The sequence below is a fragment of the Schistocerca cancellata genome, chromosome 8, assembly GCF_023864275.1.
Source record: "Schistocerca cancellata isolate TAMUIC-IGC-003103 chromosome 8, iqSchCanc2.1, whole genome shotgun sequence".
NCBI classification, from domain to species: Eukaryota; Metazoa; Arthropoda; class Insecta; order Orthoptera; family Acrididae; genus Schistocerca; species Schistocerca cancellata.
In genome coordinates this window covers 331,433,157-331,451,895 of record NC_064633.1, presented here as the reverse complement: position 1 = coordinate 331,451,895, position 18,739 = coordinate 331,433,157, and the positions used below count along the sequence as shown (strand labels likewise).

The 18,739-nt window shown below is 38.3% G+C and overlaps 1 protein-coding gene across 5 annotated transcripts in view; it reads right to left on the bottom strand.

Annotated features, from left to right (window-relative positions):
- Positions 1-18,739, bottom strand: part of LOC126094442 (importin-11) — a 185,403-nt gene that overhangs the window by 27,071 nt on the left and 139,593 nt on the right. For all 5 annotated transcript variants that reach the window (XM_049908813.1, XM_049908814.1, XM_049908811.1 and 2 more), the window contains exons 15-16: positions 6,367-6,524; positions 4,490-4,586 (exon numbers count right to left, since the gene is read on the bottom strand). In XM_049908813.1, coding sequence (XP_049764770.1) covers positions 4,490-4,586; positions 6,367-6,524 — 255 coding nt within the window. The remainder of the gene's footprint in view (positions 1-4,489; positions 4,587-6,366; positions 6,525-18,739) is intronic.

Below are 18,739 nucleotides of genomic sequence, written 5' to 3'. Positions count from 1 at the left end.
AAAGACGAGTGTGAGTCTACTGAAAGCAGTGCTAGTGATTGTGACGATGAATTGCGTAGGTCTACCAAGTCTTCAGTTTCCCTTCCACAATTTTCAAACGATAAATGTGCTATTTCTGGCCCATCCGTAAATCGCAATTCTAAACAAAGTATTGATCGCGAGATTAAGTATCAGCAAAAATGGGAATGTAAGTACAATTGGTTGTACTTAGATCACAGCGGGGTGGGACTTTCCGCAAATTGTGTGAAATACATTTAACAAACGATATTGAAGCTCTACAGAAAACAGGAGGAGTGTTCATTTCTGTACCTTTCACTAAATTTAGAAAAGCTACCGGAAGCACGGGAAAACTAGAAAAGCACGCTAACTCAGAAAAACATGCAAGAGCCGTTGCACTAGAAAATTGTAGGTTACAGTGGTTAAACGCTCCAATTCATACACAGATATTTAAACAAAATGAAAATGAAAAAGCTTTAAACCGCCAAGCACTGTCATTGTTAATTCGAAGTCTGTATTTCCTTAGTAAGGAAGAAATACCTCACATAACAAAATATGAACCTCTAATTGGTAAGGTAGTACTGAAAAGCGACATTAATCTTGAAAAGTGGTTAAAATTTCAGAGTGAAAGGTCCACATATCTTAGTAAATATACTGCATCAGAATTGTTGACTTGTTTGGGAGAGTCTTTAGACTTTCAAGATGAAACACTTCAACATGACAAATATTTTTCATAATGGCAGATGTATCTACAAATGTTTCCAACCAAAGTGAACTGTCTTTAGTAGTTCGATATGTTGCACCGCCTCCATCGTTTGAAGTGAAGGAAAGGTTTTTATGTCTCGTTGAGTTGAAAAGCACTTCAGCTGAATCCATATTTACAGCAATTGGTACTGAACTAAAAACAAGAAAACTTTCTTACAACAGATTATTATCTACATCCATACTCTGCAAGCCCCCTGACGGTGTGTGGCGGAGGGTACTTTGAGTACCTCTATCGGTTCTCCCTTCTATTCCAGTCTCGTATTGTCCGTGGAAAGAAAGATTGTCGGTATGCCTCTGTGTGGGCTCTAATTTTATCCTCATGGTCTCTTCACGAGATATATGTAGGAGGGAGCAATATATTGCTTGACCCCTCAGTGAAGGTTTCTTCTCGAAACTTCAACAAAAGCCCGTACCGAGCTACTGAGTGTCTCTCTTGCAGAGTCTTCCACTAGAGTTTATCTATCATCTCCGTAACGCTTTCGCGATTACTAAATGATCCTGTAACGAAGATCGCTGCTCTCCGTTGGATCTTCTCTATCTTTTCTATCAACCCTATCTGGTACGGATCACACACCGGTGAGAAGTATTCAAGGGGTGGGCGAACAAGTTTACTGTAACCTACTTTCTTTGTTTTCAGATTGCATTTCCTTAGGATTCTTCCAATGAATCTCAGTCTGGCATCTGCTTTACCAATGATCAACTTTATATGATCATTCCATTTTTATTCACTCCTAATGCCTACTCCCAGATAATTTATGGAATTAACTGCTTTCAGCTGCTGACCTGCTATATTGTAGCTAAATGATAAAGAATCTTTCTTTCTGTGTATTCGCAGCACAGTACAATTGTCTGCATTGAGATTCAATTGCCATTCCCTGCACCATGCATCAATTCGTTGCAGATCCTCCTGCATTTCAGTACAATTTTCCATTGTTACAACCTCTCGATATACCATAGCATCATCCGCAAAAAGCCTCAGTGAACTTCTGATGTTATCCACAAGGTCATTAACGTATATTGTGAATAGCAACGGTCCTATGACATTCCCCTGCTGCACACCAGAAATTACTCTCACTTCGAAAGACTTCTCTCCATTATTATCTTGTTCTTTCGACGGTGCTGCTAATTTTAGTGGTTCTATCTCAGAGTCCACACTCGGTTGTCAGAGAGGAAGGACCATAAGCTGCCATACATTGACTGTAGAGCACACGTTTTGTCAATTGCTGCCATCAACTCTAGGAATAAACACCCCATTATAAAAAGCACATTACATCTACATCTACATCTACATCCATACTCCGCAAGCCACCCGACGGTGTGTGGCGGAGGGTACCTTCAGTACCTCTATCGGTTCTCCCTTCTATTCCAGTCTCGTATTGTTCGTGGAAAGAAGGATTGTCGGTATGCCTCTGTGTGGGCTCTAATCTCTCTGATTTTATCCTCATGGTCTCTTCGCGAGATATACGTAGGAGGGAGCAATATACTGCTCGACTCTTCGGTGAAGGTATGTTCTCGAAACTTTGACAAAAGCCCGTACCGAGCTACTGAGCGTCTCTCCTGCAGAGTCTTCCACTGGAGTTTATCTATCATCTCCGTAACGCTTTCGCGATTACTAAATGATCCTGTAACGAAGCGCGCTGCTCTCTGTTGGGTCATCTCTATGTCTTGTATCAACCCTATCTGGTACGGATCCCACACTGCTGAGCAGTATTCAAGCAGTGGGCGAACAAGCGTACTGTAACCTACTTCCTTTGTTTTCGGATTGCATTTCCTTAGGATTCTTCCAATGAATCTCAGTCTGGCATCTGCTTTACCGACAATCAACATTATATGATCATTCCATTTTAAATCACTCCTAATGCGTACTCCCAGATAATTTATGGTATTAACTGCTTCCAGTTGCTGACCTGCTATTTTGTAGCTAAATGATAAAGGATCTATCTTTCTTGTCTTTGTTAAAGACATTTACATACTTTTTCATGGTTATTCCAAACGAGAAAATGTTTTGCATGAAATTCAGTGTGCTTTAGAGCAACCTGTTTTAAAAATACCCGAAGCTGTTGACATCTGATGGTTAAGTACCTATCGCACAGTATATGCTATTTTCCTAATCTACAAGTCCATTATAATAGCATGTGAACATATACACAAGGACGACGCGGATTTAACAAGTTTAGCTGGAGGAATCTTGTTAGAAATGACGAATTCCAATTTAATTGTAGGGTCAGTGATTTTAGACGATATGTTCAATGCAGTCTCAAATTTATGTAAAGTTTTGCAGAGACAATCACTTAAAATCCCTCTACTTGTTTCTAGAACTCTGGAACATTTAAGACACATCGACTGTCTTTATGACTGCGATGGACATAGTGCAGAAAATGAAACTCTTAATAAAATTAAAAAACTGCAGGAGGAGGCAACAGAAGTTAAAGGTGTGCTATTCACGAACGTAGAGGAGCAGATTCAAGCTATGAAAAGCGCAAGGAAATTTGTTAAAAGTATGACTGATGAAATTGAGCAACGGTTTGATGAGAAGGCAATAAAAGTGATAGAACTAAGTGCATATTTTGAAGGTTTTAAAAAATTTCTAGAGTTTAGTGGTAATGATTGTAAAGAACTGTGCTTGATTTTGGAACTTACAAACATCGACACTGTTATTGTAGACTTGCATTCTTTTAGGTACATTGTTAGTAATAAATTAGACGATACGTCTTCTGATGTTGCTTCTTTCATTCTGAGAGCCGATATCGGCAACGAAGCACTACGGACACTCGCTGAATGTGTACTGTGCATTCCTGTTTCGACTTGCAGTGTGGAAAGGTCATTTAGTACAATGAACAGGGTGATGACAAAATTAAGGAATAGGATGGGTAAGGAAACGCTCCAAGCTTGTGTGAAGATTTCAACTGAAGGGGAGCCAACAGAAAGTTTTATTGATGATGTCATCATGAGATACGCTGTAAAAAAGCCTCGACGTATTAGTTTGATGTAAATGTGAGTCTTTTCGCATGCAATAAAATTATTTTATTATTTAATATAATTAACTTAGGCTTAGCCTAACAGCTTAGTACTTAACCTACATATTATTTAATTATATATTAGCTATTCATGAAAAATTTTAAGTATTAATAGCGCTGCTACGTCTTTGAAATGCTATCACTTACATTTTAAGCTTATAACTTTGTGTCCCCCCCCCCCCCCCCCTGCAAGTTGTGATGCCTACCTTCTGCAAAAGACTTGAAATGTTTGTGAAGGAAAATGGCGACCACGTATATGATGTTATTTTCAAGTGATGGGCATTTTAAATTGCAAGTATTGTTAATTCATGTTGTATATCATTTAAATCACTGAGAATAGATTTGTGATGCCCTGGAAATTTCATAACCACCCTCTTAACTGCTACACTTCCTACTCTCTCTCTTTCATTCAACTACAACTTTAGATTTCATCCTTGCTAACTTATTTATTGAGTTGCAAAATAAATAAATATCAGGGTTAGCAGTTTGACAAACAGAGAGGATGTCATCTGTGAACAGAAGATGCAAATACAGCATGCCACATTCCATGAGATTATGGAACACAGAACAAGAAAATTATTTTAAACAGTCAAAGTCAAATTTTTTGCTTGTCATTGTATCATTCTAATTTTTCCTCTTTTTCTGTTGTGTGACACTTTTATCCTTTTCATGACTGATACATAACTTTCAAAATCTGCCTATTTACATACCTGGCTAAAAACATCACGTGAGCACAGAAGCACTCTTGCCATGATTGAGAGGTACATAGACATTACCATAGGATAGTCTTCACCTCGGTAAATGGCCCTGAAAATAAGCAAAATTATTTAATGTAATTTTATAACGAGTATTATAGTACTCATGTCAGGATGCAACATTCAGTTACTACTAATAGGCACATTTCAAGGTGAAAACACTAACCTTACTTTTCTGCAAGTTCCATCATCAAGGATGAAATAGGGATAGGACAGGGAAGGTTCGAAAGGTGCAGTTGGTCATTTAGACCCCAGGACGAGAGGTAGGAGACAGGTCTGAGTGGCATGCAATTTAACCATTTCTAACCAAACCCTCTTTTGTCCCTGACATAGGTTAGTACTTGTAAGCCATTCTGTGTCTTTGTAATTTCATAGTTTTCTCAACTAAATTTTCCTTTTGATATTATGTTAATAAGTTTAGAGGAAGAAGAGGAAGGAAACAACTCTATTATAAAAGTAGGAAGCCCTTGGTTTGGGCAAATCTCGTTTTATAATACAGTGTGCTCCGAAGTAACATGTGACGATGGTATGACTGGGCCTTTTGGAAATTGTATGAGATATTTTCTATTGCTGTGGCTATCATTATATGATCTTTGCTTTCTGTATTAGCGAGATTACTACTTGCATGCCAGTACCACCGCCTTATGAAAGAGTTTGGTACCAACAATTTTAAACCCACCCATGTAAACCACTAATATAGCATAAATAGTTTAAAATATTAAAGCAAGGTTTTGAGAAATGACAGATACGTATTTACGTGTTGACAATGTTCATAACTTTTTATTTATCTTGATTGTGAAACAAACGATTTTTTATGGAAGTGCAGAATTTTGATAATGGCATATAAGAGTAGCAGGAAAAGGGATTATGGTGATATGATGCTAGTTATGGTATGTAAATAAAACTTTTCACAAAATGAAAATGGGGTGCAAAATTTGAAGACCAAACTCTGACAGTACAGTTTAGATTTACGAGCTTTATTGTGCAAATAATAGGAAATGGGAACACACATGTGGTGTGCTTACAGTTGTGGTATTTACACTTAATTTCTTTCTGACATTTATTGGGAAATATTTCACTGCAGACGTTAATAAATAATATCTCACTGCCTAATATTCAACAGTTCTTGAATAGCAGAGAATCATTTGCAACTTCTTATTTTTTAAAGGCTGAGATAAAAAACTATGCACATTAACAATATACGAAAATATTTAGTCCTCTGCATGTACCATAAGTGGCAAGCTCACTTTGATGTCCCAAACCAACTGTGAAAGAGTAGGAAAGTCAACGTTATGTGGGAGCTCATGTACACAAATCTGTGATGCCTTATGCTCAGCAGATAGTTCTATAATCTTATTTACAACATCCACGAGCAAAACTGCTGCAATATTTTAAGGATGATGCAGAGCGCTATTTGAAAACTAAATTTGGGATTGTTAACTGTGGATACCACAGATAACTGGAATGCTCTCTTTGGCACTTTTCTGTTCCACAGTTTTTGTCTGCCTGAAATATGATTTAAGTAGATTAGTCAGTTGGACTCTGATATAAATTTATTAGTAATGTTAACCATTTTTCTCATATTTGAACTCATTAATTGAGCTCTGCAACCCAATTACAGTAGTTATTAATCTATGAACCACCCCATCATTAAAATAACAATGCCTCCTTGTCAACGTGCAGTTTTCAGGAAGACAAAGATGATAAACAATTGCAAACTACTCTAGCTTTACTAGTTTGTAGCAGTTGTCCAGTAAATGACTTTTCCATCTTACAGCCATGCTAAACCAGTATATTGTAAAAGAATATATGTAACTACTGAAAACACTCACTCAAATATTCGTGGAAGCATGGGTTCCAAAATCTCAGGGAAAAGAGTTGGCGCAGCTCTTAGACAAGTTTCAACCAAGCGCATTGTCATGATAACACCTTCAGATCTCATATCAGCCAGCATGTCATTGCATAGGTTGATGATTACCTCACCATATGTCTACAAAGAAAGAACACAATGTCAGCTTAATATTCAAATAATCTTCCACAACATACATGAAAAACAACTTTACTACTGTGGTAACTATATATAAACAAATACTGAATACACATCATACTGCTTGAGCATGTGGCGGAGTGTACTTTAAGCACTACTATCATTCTTCCACTTTGTTACATTCATTCTCAATTTTTTACATTTATTCATGAATACTGAGTGAGGAGAACTACTATCAGTAAGCCTTTGGATGAGGCCGAATTCCTCTGATTTGGTGAGATGTGCAAGGGTAATTAAAGTTTTAATTGCCATCTTAAAAAAATCAAGTTGCAACAATGAAACTTGGTGATGGTATTAGTCCTCCTCTACATATTCACTGTTCAATATGACACATTTTCCAATGATGGATGAGTTGGCAGGGATCTTGGTCATTGAACTCAGCATTTCGGCTGTTCAGGAAATTTCCCACATCAAAAAACACTTTGTTGCCATTCTGGACATGCCTGCCATGCAATAGTTTCTTCATTGCAAGAAAATAACAACAGGACGCTGGGTGCCATGCCAGGAGAACACAAGAGGGGAGGCAAAATCTGATAGCCCAAACAAGCAGCATGTGTAACTATGGGTGTTGTAGTGGGGCAAACACATTCCCTCAGGCAGGTTCCCGCAATATTGTCTTTATAGTCTTTCTTAACTCTGTATGGAGATCTCGAAAGTGTATGTGCCTTCCATGATTTGCCTCTTATGAGAATAATCTATAGCACCACAAGGCAGTCCCGAAAAACACTCAGCATCATCTTGTCCAATGGTGGCTGGATCTTTGCCTTTTCTGGCAGTCATGAATCCACACATTTCCAAAGCTAACTTTACTCCTTGTCTAGGGACCATAGTGATACATACAGAATTCTTCCAGTGTGATTAGGTGGCTAAACAAGGTATCTGGATTGGCTTGAAACAGCAACATTTCAATGCTGTCTTGGTTTGACGGGTTTGAGTGTGACCAGCCCAGAGAGTGGCAACCTTTGTCACATTCCTAAGGTTACGCAAGATTTTGGAAACTGATTTTCACTTTTTCCAGTATTGATTGTGAACACTAAAGCACCATTTCTTTTGAAATTCCTGATTCTTCACAGAGATGGTTTGCTACTTCATTCTTTATCATTGTTTGACCACACTGGAAGCATCTGCACAACCAATGACTGTGTCTTACAATCATGAGTAGTTGCTGTAAATGTTCACCAAATTAGCATGGATTCTTGCAGTGCTGTTTCCCTTCATATAAAAATTGCTGCATGATACTTCACTTTATCACTGAGCTGTGCCATTTTGTTTTGACTTCTCTAGGGAGTTGGATGAATGAGGTTTTTCTATACTACCTCTTAAGCAAGTAAATTTCATTTCATTTCAATTCTTCCAATAAATCTCAATCTGAGATAAGTTTTTCCCTTGGCTAGTTTTGCTGCTTCAAGTTGCTCCAGAAGCACATTCAGACATTATACAGCTGTTGCACTTTCCAGCGACAGATCTTCAATTATGTAATTAATAATAATAATAATGTATCTACCTGCCTACTTACATGAACAATGAAACACACTTATTTCTGAAACAAAATAATATCGTAATACATAAAAACAGAAGGGAAATGAGCCACACATTCTACAAACACCTGGTCAACCTTACTGATATAAAACTAATTAACCAAGAAATAAATCTGCTAGAAAAAGAACCTAAATACAACATCAACATACACATTGCACACAAGACAGTGGAGAATCTTATCACAGAAAGTGAATACACAATAAAACAAGAAAAAAGAAACAGTAACACTAACTTCAATGCAGGTGTGACAAGAGTGTGCACAATACAGGAAAATAAAAACAACACTGACGGAAACCAAAAGTGAAGAAGCAAAAACTTCCAGAAAAATAATCAACAAACTTACAAACAATGGGGTTCTCTTCTCTAGATCAGACAAGGGCAACACCATTACAGTAATAAAACAGGAGGAATACAAAAACAAAACCTTAAAATTTCTAGAAGACAATAACATAACAAAGCTAACCAGTGACACAACAGAGATACCAGAAAAATACACAGACACTTCTAAAAACATCTCACACATATTCACAAAATAGAAAGTGAAATTGCTAAAATAAAAGAACTGCAAGGCACCCACAATGAACAGCAAAGTAAAGCTTCGCAAGCAGGATATTCCAGTACAACCAGTTGTAATTTCAGAAGTATGCCTGCTTATCACCTATCCACAGAATTAACACATAGTTACAGGAACATTATGTACACACAGACAACAGTAGTATACACAGCACTGAAGAGCTGATAGAAAAAATCAGACATCAACATACCCACAACAGTCATACTCACATTATTCGACATCACATCCATGTACACGAATATCCCCACCACTGAAATCACCAATGTCATCAAACAACAATTAGAACAACAGAAAGATATTCTAAAAACCCACACAAAACATACAGCTAGCATTCTAAAACTAATGACAGAGAAAAAATATTTCTCATTTGACAAACAGTTCTACTCACAAGATGGGCTTCCCATGAGGTCACTTGTCAGTGGACTCCTAGCCAACAACTTCCCCAATCACATTAAAACAAAATATTTGAATTAATAGTAAGATGCAAACAATATAGGGTAGTATACTGGTATTGCTATGTAGACAACGACATATGCTTTCTAGATGAAACATCCATTTGCATATAACATCACCACAATGACATACGCACAGCTCACCCAAAAATGAATTTCGCCACAGAAACAGAAAATGACAAAATGTTAAATTTCCTTGACCTCACAAGTCATGGCCACAACAGACAACACAAATTCTCCATATTCAGGAAAGTTGCCTCTACCAGCACAACCATACACAAATACTCTAATCATCAGATTGCACAAAAACTAGCTGGTTTCCAATATATGCTGCACAGACTGAAAAAATTTCCTATCAGTGAAGACTATGTCAAAAATGAGTTACAGATAAACTAATAGCTGTAGAGAATGGATATGATACAAATCATTATAGAGACACTGAAACACAAAACTAAACCAAAAATAAGGGGGACATGTAGAGAGCACATGCACATGCATGCGGGCACCCCCCCCCCCCCCCCCCCCACACACACACACACACAAACCAGCTAGTAACCAACTTGTAAATGCAGACACACAGAACAAAGATGCACATGAACCCAAAAAACTCTCAAAAAACAAGGGCTAAAAATAACCTACAGAACAGATAAATCATTAAAGAGAAAACTAAGCACAATCAATACAAACACAAACAAATACAACATACTGCTTTTACTGACTGACATACCAGGATTGCAAATCAACTTGTATAGGATATACAAACAGAAACGTTACATCAGATAAACAAAATACAGAAGATCATTAAAGAAAAACAGCTGTCATTCTACATTTATTGAACACATTATAGGCATGAAAGGCTATCCAACAAAAAACTAATAGCAGAAGAAAACTATCACAGACAAAAAGCCGTAGTCAAAGGAAAACAAATAATAAAGGAATGCACAACTTTCTGCAACAGACCTCTGTTCTCTGCCCTCAAAGAACTATCAGACACTCCCTACACAAAAACAACCTGACCCCCTCCCTTACACACACAGAAAACTAAATAATTAAACAAAACGTTAAGATCTTCATCACACACACACACACACACACACACACACACACACACACACACACACACACACACACACACAGAGAGAGAGAGAGAGAGAGAGAGAGAGAGAGAGAGAGAGAGAATCACTACAATTATCTGTCATTTACATATGTTATAAATAGCAACAATCCAGTAATACTTCGTTGGAGTACACCTTAATCTATTTTCACATCTGACAATTTTGCCCTTTTAAGATCCACAAGTTGAGTTCTATCAGCTTACAAATCCTAAATCTCGTACCCCATTATTTCACATTTTTTTCACTAGGAAACAATGTGGAAATACATCAAATGCCTTGGAGAAGTCAAGGAACATGTTACTGATTGAACGAAGTGACCCACATTTCATACAATTACCATTCATAGAATATTACAGAGGTGATTTTTGGTCTCCAAAAAGGTGTAATACATGTACAAAAAACGTTTTCCATAATTCTACAACAGACTGAAGTCCACAATATATGTTTATAGTTTTGTGTATCCACCTAATTATCCTTCTTGAAAACAGAGACAATCTGCTCTTTATACCAACTGCTTGGAATGCTTCCCTGGATTAGTGTTTAACAATTAACTACTCCTAGAAGGGAAGGAAATTCTTTCTAATAAACTATACAAATAGAACAGGTATCCTATCAGATCAAGTTGTCTAACACCTGTCAAATGATTTTAGTAGTTTTTCCTCAATCATTTATCTCAATGTCCGTCTTTTTGGCAATCCTACAAACCGTACTACAATCTTCCAGAGTGAAACAATATCTAAAGATTAAATTTAGTATTTTTGCTTTCTCTGTGCCACCCCTGTTCCAGTCCCAGTAAGATCACAAAATAATTGTACAGATTAGTGATTCATTTATTGACTTTACATAACAGCAAAACTACTTAGAATTTTGCATCAATCATGGAGGCACAAAATTTTATTTACAAGATCACTAGACACCTGACATTATGTTCATTCATTTGTTTACCAATGAAAAACTAAAATGTTATCCCCATAATATGGAAGTTACATAGTCACATGTGAAATACAAAATAATGGTGGATATTTTCCCAGAATCCCCATAAATAATGGACCTTGCCAAGGTGGGGAGGCTTGCATGCCTCAATGATACAGGTAGCCCACCACAATGGTGGGGTATATGCCAGAGAAACATGTCTTTCACATAAAGGGGCTGTAACCTTCTCAGCAGAAGCATGGGGCAACAGACTGAAGGACTTACTAATCAGACTTTGTAACATTCAGTCAATATATTGTTATTGCAAGAGGCTGCAAAACAAGGGGAAACTACAGCTGTTATTTTTTCACACAAATGCAGCTCTACTGTACGGCTTACGGATGATGGCATCCTCTTGGGCGAAATATTCTGGGGGTAAAATATTCCCCCATTCAGATCTTCAGGCAGGACTACTGAGGATGATGTAGTCACCAGGACAAATAAAACTGGCTCTCTACAAGTTGGAGGCTGGAATGTCAAAACCCTTAACTGGGCATGTAGAAAGGGAAACTGATAGGTTGAAGTCTGATAAATAGGAAATTTGAGAATTGTGGTGGCAGGAAGAACAGGACTTCTGGTCAGATGAGTTATGAATACAAAATAAAATATGGGTAATGCAAGAGTAGGTCTAATAATGAATAAGAAAATAGATATATGATTGAGTTACTGTGAACAATATACTGACTGCATTACCCAGACAAGGCAGACAAAAAGCCATCACAATAGTACAAACATTTATATGCCTCTAGTGGAGTCAGCTAACGAAGATTCCTAACAGCTGGCAGAGCTGTTGCCACCTTTCAGCTGCACAATACAAACACATTCAGGCGAAAACAACAGCCATATACAACTGTGATAACAATGAGGCACTGTCACAAAAACATATATAAAACAGCAGTAGGTGAATGGTTGAGGGAGATGTGTCAGTCATGCCAACCTCACTGTAACTGTCAGGTATCAGTTTTGCCTACTATACCCTCCACAAATGATAAAGAAACAGTAACATTGTGTGACAAGATTAAAAAACAGATAATTTAAGAACAGAAAAATTTGTGAAGGGGGACTGGAATTTCCTAGTTCAAAAAAGAACGAAAAATAGTAGGAAAATACAGACTGGGAGAGGAATGAATAGAGGAAGCCATCTGGTAGAATTTTGCATAGACTTAACAATCATTGCTACCACTTGGTTTGAGAATGATGTTAAGACTGTATGTGGAAAAGACTTGGAGACTTTGGAAGGTTTCAATTTGGTTATATAATGCCAGGACACAGCTTTCTAAACCAGATGCCTTCTCTGGAGACTACCTAGACCAGAGAGTACAGAACCCCACTCAAGGTGAAAATAGAGTGGTACTTATGGCAACAAATAGATCTGACTCTCTGAGGATGTCCACATTGAAACATCAGTGAACATGAAGTAGTTGTGGCAACAATGATTACCAAAGAACAAATAAAACAAGAAAAAAGATATCTATGTTCAGTAAACTACACAAAAAAAAATCGGCAGTGTCATATCTCAATGAGGAAGTTTAAACTTTTACCACATTGCAGGAGCTTGTAGAGGAACTATGGCTTAATTTTAAAGGAATAATTTACCACGCAATGAAGAGATATGTATCCAGTAGAACAGTTCATAATGGGAGAGGCCCTCCATGGTATACAGTCACTATGAAGAGTAGATAGAGAGATGCTGAATGAAAAGTGTTTGGCTGTCATGAGAGCAAGCCTTCAATGAGTACTGTAGCAGATCATTGTCAAATGATCTTTCAGCAAACCCAAAGAAACTATGACCTTTCACAAAACCCAAAGAAATTCTGGTTGCATGTAAAGGGTGCTGGGGGCACCAAAGTTAGTGTCCAGTCGCTAATGAATGAGACAGGAACTGAAATTGAGGATAGCAAAGCAAAGCTGAAATGCTTAACACTGTTTTCAAATATTCCTTTACAAAGGAAATTCAGGAGATTTGCCCCAATTTAGTCCTCATACCACTGGAAATATTAGTGAAATAAGTATTAGTGTCAGTAGTACCGAGAAACAGCTGAAATCATTATAATTGAACAAAGCTCCAAGGCTCAATGGACTCCCTACCGTATTCTGTGCTGAATTTGTGGCTGAGTTAGCTTCTCTTCTAACTATAATCTGTTATAGATCACTCAAACAAAAAACTGTGCCTAGTAGTTGGAAGAAAGCCCTGGTAACACCCATCCACAAGAAGGGTAGTAGAATTGATACAAAAAAAACTACCATCCAATATCATTGACACTGTTTTGTTTCAGAATTTTAGAACATATTGCAAGCTCATATATAATGAGGTATTGTGAACAGAATGACCTCCTCCATATCAATCACCATGGCTTCTGAAAAGATCAATCACGTAAAACACAACTCTCACTTTTCTCACATGACATACTGAAAGTGTTGGATCAAAGCAGTCAGGTGGATGCAGTACTTATATATATCTGCACTGCTGTCACAAGGACAGTGGGAAAAGTCTGGAGCAACTCTTTTGACTGTTTTAATGAGAGAGCGGAGCTCATCTCTTAAGTCATTGTAGTTTGCATCAGTGTCCTCATTTGCGGAGGTGTTTACGTTTCGAGGGCATTTCCCTCTCTGGTCCATTCCAGCAAACATCTACCATGGCCTGTTGGTCAGGCGGGTGTTCTCTATTCGGTCCATGCCCGTTGGCGACTTCAGTAGTACTGGAGGCAGCCAGGTGTTCCATATTTGGTCTGCGCCCACTAACAACTTCCTTTGCGGAGAAGACTGGGTTGATCATTTCAGCCCACTGTCCGACGTGATTTACATCAGCATGTGGGCAGTGACCATTTGAATCGTTTTCCACAAGAGGCTGCGCCGGTACAGTCTGAGAAGGGGGGAGTGGGCAAGGGGCTTGCGATACCCTTTCCCCTCATGACATTACTAAAACTAAGGCCAAGAGTAACTGGTCAGGCCAGGTTGTTATTGGCACGCTGCTTAGTGTCTGCCTTTTGGAAGTTGTCACACCTGCGGCAGCGAGCAACATGCAGCACTGGGATGTTTCCTCTGGTTTTGCTTTGCCCTCATGACTTTCATGCTGCCCAGCGCATTTTACACATTTGGGCAGCATAGTGCAGAATATAGTTACATGATTTAGGCCCTGGCACTGAAAACAATGTGCCCTCTGACCCTTGATGCAAAACTTTTTGACCTGTATTCCATTGACACTTGCGATTCTTTTCAGCTGGAATACTTTCATATTTTCTACATTATCAATCAGGATAACAATAAACGGTGGGGTCTGTTTATTGGTGTAGTGCATTTTCACGAGGGAAACCGCTTGGACACTGAAACCTAATTCTTCCAGCTCCTCCTTGAGGTGGGCTGGGTCCATTTGAAAAAGGTAGCTAGCAAAAGACTATCGTGAGCAGCTTGAGTGGTTCAGGTGAGTAGGTATAGTATGACAAGATGTTGGGTCTTAGCCACACCCATAACTGCATCGTAATCCTCACGAGATTTTACTATTAGTTTGAAAGTGTCGTGGCACGCTGTTTTAAGGGGAGTTGGAACGCCCTATCCCGACAATGTTAAATTTAGTGATGTGGCTCCTCTGTTTTTCAGGAACCACTGGAGCCATTGACATGAAACTTAACAGGATATTAAACTGTATGTTATGAGTCCACTGAACTACAATAACTGCATTTCAGCCACTGCTTTTGGAAATAAATTTTTTTAATTATATGGTTAAAATTTTGTTTACTTTTTTTGTAAATTATCCTAAATAATTTTAATTATACACAACATTATGTTCTTCTTTTAGTTCAGTAGACACAGGATATGTATGTTATTACTTCCTGAAAATTTGAATACTCTACTCGAAGTTGTTTCTGAGATTTAGGGAAAAATGCGCCAGAAAATGTAAATTTTCAGGAAATTCTAAAGTTTTGGAAGACTGCAACTCACTTAATATATGCTTAATTTTTTTTATTTTTAGTCACTCACAAGCAGCTTGCACCATACTGTACATCATCCACTTGCTCTTTTTCCAAGTCTTTTTTCTTTTCTTCTTTCTGGACTCCTTAGTGGCCAACTGTGTTGCATACTCTGCTTTATCAATGTGAACCTTGTCCATCTGTTCAAGTTGTCCGATGCAGTTTGCTTCATGATTATTTCCCATATGCTGTAGCACTTTCACCCTATCAAAGTTGACATCATTAGAAGCATCACTGCCCCCCCCCCCCCCCCCCTTCAGTGTCTTCATTCCAACAAAAACATTTTTTGGTGAGTGAGTCCATATAAGATTATTGAATGACTAATTGGGATTTTGAGTCTGACCATGCAGCCACTTCTTCAGTAATTCAGGATTTGCCAGGTCTCTGTAAATAGGTTTTATGATATCCATGACTGCTGCTGGGATGGAACGTTTATGGCTGTATGAACTGTGTGAGTACGGGGCATTGTGGTAATTGCACCATGAATCAGGTCCAGGAGTGCAAAGGTGGTGTACCTGTGTACTGTTTTTTCATCAGTTGACAGTTTGTGGAAAAAAGGTAGCCCATACTGCCTGCTTCATTTTCAACAAATCCTCAGTATTATTTCTAATGGCCATCCCACAATACTGCTGTAGTTCGTCAATCATTTTGTCTGTCAGCCTGCCTCTTATGGTTTTATCATCAGAAAGTTTCTTGTCTCTCAAACTTTGTTTCAACTTCCTCAACCTGGTAACCATCCACTTCTGGATATGACCAAGACATTCCAGTTTTGTGATAATCTTCTACCCATACAGCTGAGCAGCTACTACATTGTTATATGCTTTTGAGTCTCCATCACCTAAGAACTTAGTGTAACATACACCCCTTTCATTCATAGATCGACTAAAAATTTCAATAGCTGCAGAAACCTCCATACCACCACTTGTTCCTTCATAATTTCTATCACAGCTATGCCCTTCTTCATTCCCTGACTTACACTTATAACAATGTTTGGTTAAAGTCTGGAAATCTACTACCTTCCCAGTACCCACACTGTTCACCATAGCAACAGAATTTCTAGAACTGTAGCCAAGCTTCTGCCAAGCGCTATCAAAAGCTACTGGTATGTCAGTCATACCATCATTTATTTCAACAGCTTTATTTTCAGAACCCTTCATTGACTCACATGCAACAGATTCCAAAGCAGCTCCAATAAACTGTGCATACTTGTCTATTTTACGAAGTGGGCGAGGCATATTCATCACGGCACACATTGTTTCTGTTGCAGTGTATCCTTTGCCAATAGCTCTCAAATCCATAAAACCACCTAACATTTACTTCAAAGTAATTTTCTTTACACTTATCAGAATTCCAAAATGAATAAGTATATTTACAACTGGTAAAAAAATAATAAGTTTCCTGGCTAGTCCTTTTGATACTTCACTGTCTTCATGTAAACTAACTGGCCCTCCACATATTTTACAACACACACATTCACCTAACACCCCTGTTAGGAGGTGTAAATCTATCAGAATATAACCTAACCTACCATTTACATCACTCCCATTTTGAGAAAACTGTTTATTACAATGTTTTATTTTAATCTTCGAAGCACTAATGGGTGTTTCTCTAGATACTGATGAGTTTGTCTGTATTTCATTGTCTGTAACTTCACATGCCACATGTTGAACACAATGTTTCCCTTCATTAGAAAATCTATTACCATGAAACCCACATTTCTTAAGAACACTTTGTTTTGGCGTCATACTTTACTTTTTGAATGATTTACCAATCTGTTCGTCACTTTTCCTTGGAAAAACATTAGCACTTCGAAATAAAATGTGTGTTTATACTGTGAAACAATAAGATACTGTTTGTGCCAGTGCTAGCACTACAAACATGTAATTTAACCTACATAACACAGCAATTCACAGCCTTCTATATAAAAAATTACCAATTTTATTAGATCTTGAAGTAATGCACGTAAAAATTTTAACATTTTCAACTGGTGCAGATTATATTTAAAAAAAATAAAATAAAATATTTCCCATCATGTTAGTTTATAAGTGATTATATACACTACTGGTCATTAAAATTGCTACACCATGAAGATGACATGCTACAGATGCGAAATTTAACCGACACGAAGAAGATGCTGTGATATGCAAACGATTAGCTTTTCAGAGCATTCACACAATGTTGGCACCGGTCACGACACTTACAACCGATTTCTCATACACAAACAGCAGTTGATCGGCGTTGCCTGGTGAAACGTTGTTGTGATGCCCCGTGTAAGGAGGAGAAATGCGTACCATCACGCTTCCAACTTTGATAAAGGTCAGATTGTAGCCTATTGCGACTGCGGTTTATCACATCGCGACATTGCTGCTCGCATTGGTCGAGATCCAATGACTGTTAGCAGAATATGGAATCAGTTGGTTCAGGAAGGTAATATGAAACGCCGTGCTGGATACCAATGGCCTCTTATCACTAGCAGTCAAGATGACAGGCGTCTTATCCACATGGCTGTAACGGATCGTGCAGCCACGTCTACATCTACATCGACATCCATACTCCGCAAGCCACCTGACGGTGTGTGGTGGAGGGTACCCTGAGTACCTCTATCGGTTTTCCCTTCTATTCCAGTCTCGTATTGTTCGTGGAAAGAAGGATTGTCGGTATGCTTCTGTGTGGGCTCTAATCTCTCTGATTTTATCCTCATGGTCTCTTCGTGAGATATACGTAGGAGGGAGCAATATACTGCTTGACTCTTCAGTGAAGGTATGTTCTCGAAACTTCGACAAAAGCCTGTATCGAGCTACTGAGCGTCTCTCCTGCAGAGTCTTCCACTGGAGTTGATCTATCATCTCCGTAACGCTTCCGCGATTACTAAATGATCCTGTAACGAAGCACGCTGCTCTCCGTTGGATCTTCTCTATCTTTTCTATCAACCCTATCTGGTACGGATCCCACACTGCTGAGCAGTATTCAAGCAGTGGGCAAACAAGCATACTGTAACCTACTTCCTTTGTTTTCAGATTGCATTTCCTTAGGATTCTTCCAATGAATCTCAGTCTGGCATCTGCTTCACCGATGATCAACTTTATATGATCATTCCATTTTAAATCACTCCTAATACGTACTCCCAGATAATTTATGGGATTAACTGCTTCCAGTTGCTGACCCGCTATTTTTTAGCTAAATAATAAGGGATCTACTTTCCTATGTATTCGCAGCACAGTACACTTGAGATTCAATTGCCATTCCCTGCACCATGCGTCAATTCGCTGCAGATCCTCCTGCATTTCAGTACAATTTTCCATTGTTACAACCTCTCGATACACCACAGCATCATCTGCAAAAAGCTTCAGTGAACTTCCAATGTCATCCACAAGGTCATTTATGTATATTGTGAATAGCAACGGTCCTATGACACTCCCATGCGGCACACCTGAAATCACTCTTACTTCCGAAGACTTCTCTCCATTGAGAATGACATGCTGCGTTCTGTTACCTAGGAACTCTTCAATCCAATCACACAATTGGTCTGATAGTCCAT